The sequence below is a fragment of the Trachurus trachurus genome (assembly GCF_905171665.1).
Source record: "Trachurus trachurus genome assembly, chromosome: 7".
Classification (NCBI taxonomy): Eukaryota; Metazoa; Chordata; class Actinopteri; order Carangiformes; family Carangidae; genus Trachurus; species Trachurus trachurus.
In genome coordinates, this window is record NC_139901.1 from 16,961,690 (window position 1) to 16,964,340 (window position 2,651).

The window sequence follows — 2,651 nt, forward strand, 5'->3', positions numbered from 1 at the left end:
GTGAGTTTAAAGTCTATGAAATAACAAACTAGAACATACTGCACTTTCACAATTTTTGTTGTTTTGTTTTTAATGTGCAAAAGCAAATTACAAAATGACTGCTCCGATGTTAACCTTCTTCCTTTTCCCTTTCTTTTTTTTAACAACTGTGTTTGCTCCACTAGATTGGTGATGTGCATTTCCCGAAGACACGTCCTGAAGTCATGGTAAGTGTCAGACCGTTCAATTGTAATCTGCAGGTGTCAGAGATGCACATAGAAGCACTGTGACAGGAATCAGATGTTGACAGAAGGAGAGTGCTAAACACTTGGATGTGTAAGGGATCAACAATAAGTCAGCTTGTGCTCTGTGTTTCTTTTACAGTAGATGTTTTTTTTTTCCTGTTTTTTTATGATTGCAGCTGCAGGGATCTATTAAATCTTAAGTGTTAGAGTACATACGAGTCTGAGTACATCTGATGAGTTGTAGAATTGCCCATCCACCTGCCTGCAGAGGTCTTGTTCGAGTCTGTCTGGCAATACATTAGTTACATGTTGATGTCAAAACCTGGTTTTAGCCCAGTGACGTCTCTGCTGCAGATGTTCACTCTGTGAATCACATGAACACAACCAGCACACAATTTGTCAAAAAGGTTAACTGTTCAGTGGTTCCATTTGTTCTCTCCTGACCCCTCCATCTCCCCCTCCTCTTCCACACTCAAGTACACCCCCACCCAAAACGCTCTCACACATACACCCTCCACCCTTCCGTCATACACCCACCACTATCTACGTCAGTGGCAGACGGGGGGAGAGGCGTATAAAAGAGTGAGGGACTTTGGAGGGAGAGCAGGAGAAACATTAGTGGTTTCCAAATCTTGTGACTTGCAGCTGCCTCCAACTGCACTGCACTTTCTCCACCTCTGGATCTCTGGCTGGTCTGAGCTGCTCAGACCCTATCTCTCCAACACACACACACACACACACACACACAAACACACACACACTCACACACTCCTGTGAGGCTCTTGCTCCTGTGACTGTAGCTCTGGTCGGTCACCTGCACTCTTGTCACAGCATGCAGCTCCTGGTGGTGTTAGCAGCTCTCATGGGGGTTCTGTTCAGCGTTAGAGCAGCCGCCGTGCTTCCTGTGGAGGACAGAAGCACCATCCACGTGAACAGGGTAAGGAGATTATTATTCTTCACTGGAGAATTTATCTTAATTTCAGCTTTTATTATTCGTAGACTTATTTTTTATTATTACTATTTTTATTGCTGAGATTTAAAAAACAAACAAACGAAAAAAACAAATTAAAAAAGAATATCTAAACTTAAAATCAAAAATAGATATCAACAAAAATGTTTGATTTGCATTTGAAAGATTTTAACCATGAAATAATTATGTAATAAAATAAAAAATAATAATTTTTTGAGCTCCCCAATAACTACAAGATTTAAAATTTTCACATTTTCCATTGTCTGCTCTTCTGAATAACACAGTCTGCTCTTTTCTGATATTTCATCAGGAGCTGAGCAAAGAGCGCAAAGAGCTGATCCTGAAGCTGGTGTCCGGCTTGCTGGACGGAGCTCTGGACACCAACATGCTGCCGGGGGAATCGGCACCTGTGGATCTTGAGGAGCCGCTGGAGTCTCGTCTGGAGGAGAGGGCCGTCTACAACAGGCTATCACTGCCTCAGCGCGACCGCAAAGCCCCCTGTAAAAACTTCTTCTGGAAAACTTTCACCTCCTGCTAACAGAGCCCCAAACCTCCCGGCTCTGCCTCCTTCCCTCCCAGCTCCACATGAACTGTAGTTGACCTCAGCTGTACATATCATCCACACCTGTCAGACATGCAACATTGATGGACTTCACTGAGACAGTGTGTCTGTTTGAATATTAATTATTTATGTATCTATTTATGTATACAATGTATGTATTTATGTATGTAACAGTTTCTTTCAGGGTCAACAATAAAGCATGGATATAATATTTGACATGGTAATAACAGTGAATTGCTTTGGAAGAAAAGGTCACATTTACCACTTGCTTCGATATAAATAATAATATAAAGCAACATTTCATGCAAAACTTCTGGTTGCAGTTTTATTATGCTCAGAACATTTACTGCACTAGAATTGAGAAAATTATTTCATGGTTATTTATTATTACACAACTATATTTCTATATCTAGTAAAATCCAAGTTGTACTAGTTAAGAACACAAAGAGAATTCAGACAGTTGATAATGTGAGCATCCTGCCTAAATTATATTTATTTATTTATATTTATAATTAAACATTATTTATATATCTTATTAACACAACTCGGTGGTGAATATCTGCCCTATGAAATAATTGTACCTGTCTTTGTATATGTTTTTTCAGTCAGACAGTGGTCCCTATTAATTCCTGGTCACGGGCTTGGGGAGATGCTTCAGTGACTTATCACAGGTTGTTAAACGTGTCAGTAAGATAAGAAAGCAAATAAATTAGGAGCTTCCCCGTCTTCACTCGACGCTGTCCTTTGACAGCTGTTCTATAAGAAGTCTGAGAGATAAAAAAGTGCAGTAAAATAGAATATTTCCTAAATGACGGGTTTAAAGATATGTGCTGGTCAAAAAAAAAGAAAAAGAAAAAAAAGAATGCGCTGTCGTGTTGATGTGAATCTGACCTCA

At 39.9% G+C, this 2,651-nt stretch overlaps 1 protein-coding gene across 1 annotated transcript; it reads left to right on the forward strand.

The window, feature by feature from the left end:
* Positions 1-1,056: 1,056 nt before the first annotated feature.
* Positions 1,057-1,732, forward strand: sst6.1 (somatostatin family member 6.1; the record flags this gene model as incomplete). Its single annotated transcript, XM_083974890.1, has 2 exons — positions 1,057-1,161; positions 1,505-1,732. 2 exons carry the CDS (start codon positions 1,057-1,059, stop codon positions 1,730-1,732), a joined length of 333 nt encoding a protein of 110 aa, XP_083831016.1.
* Positions 1,733-2,651: the final 919 nt, after the last annotated feature.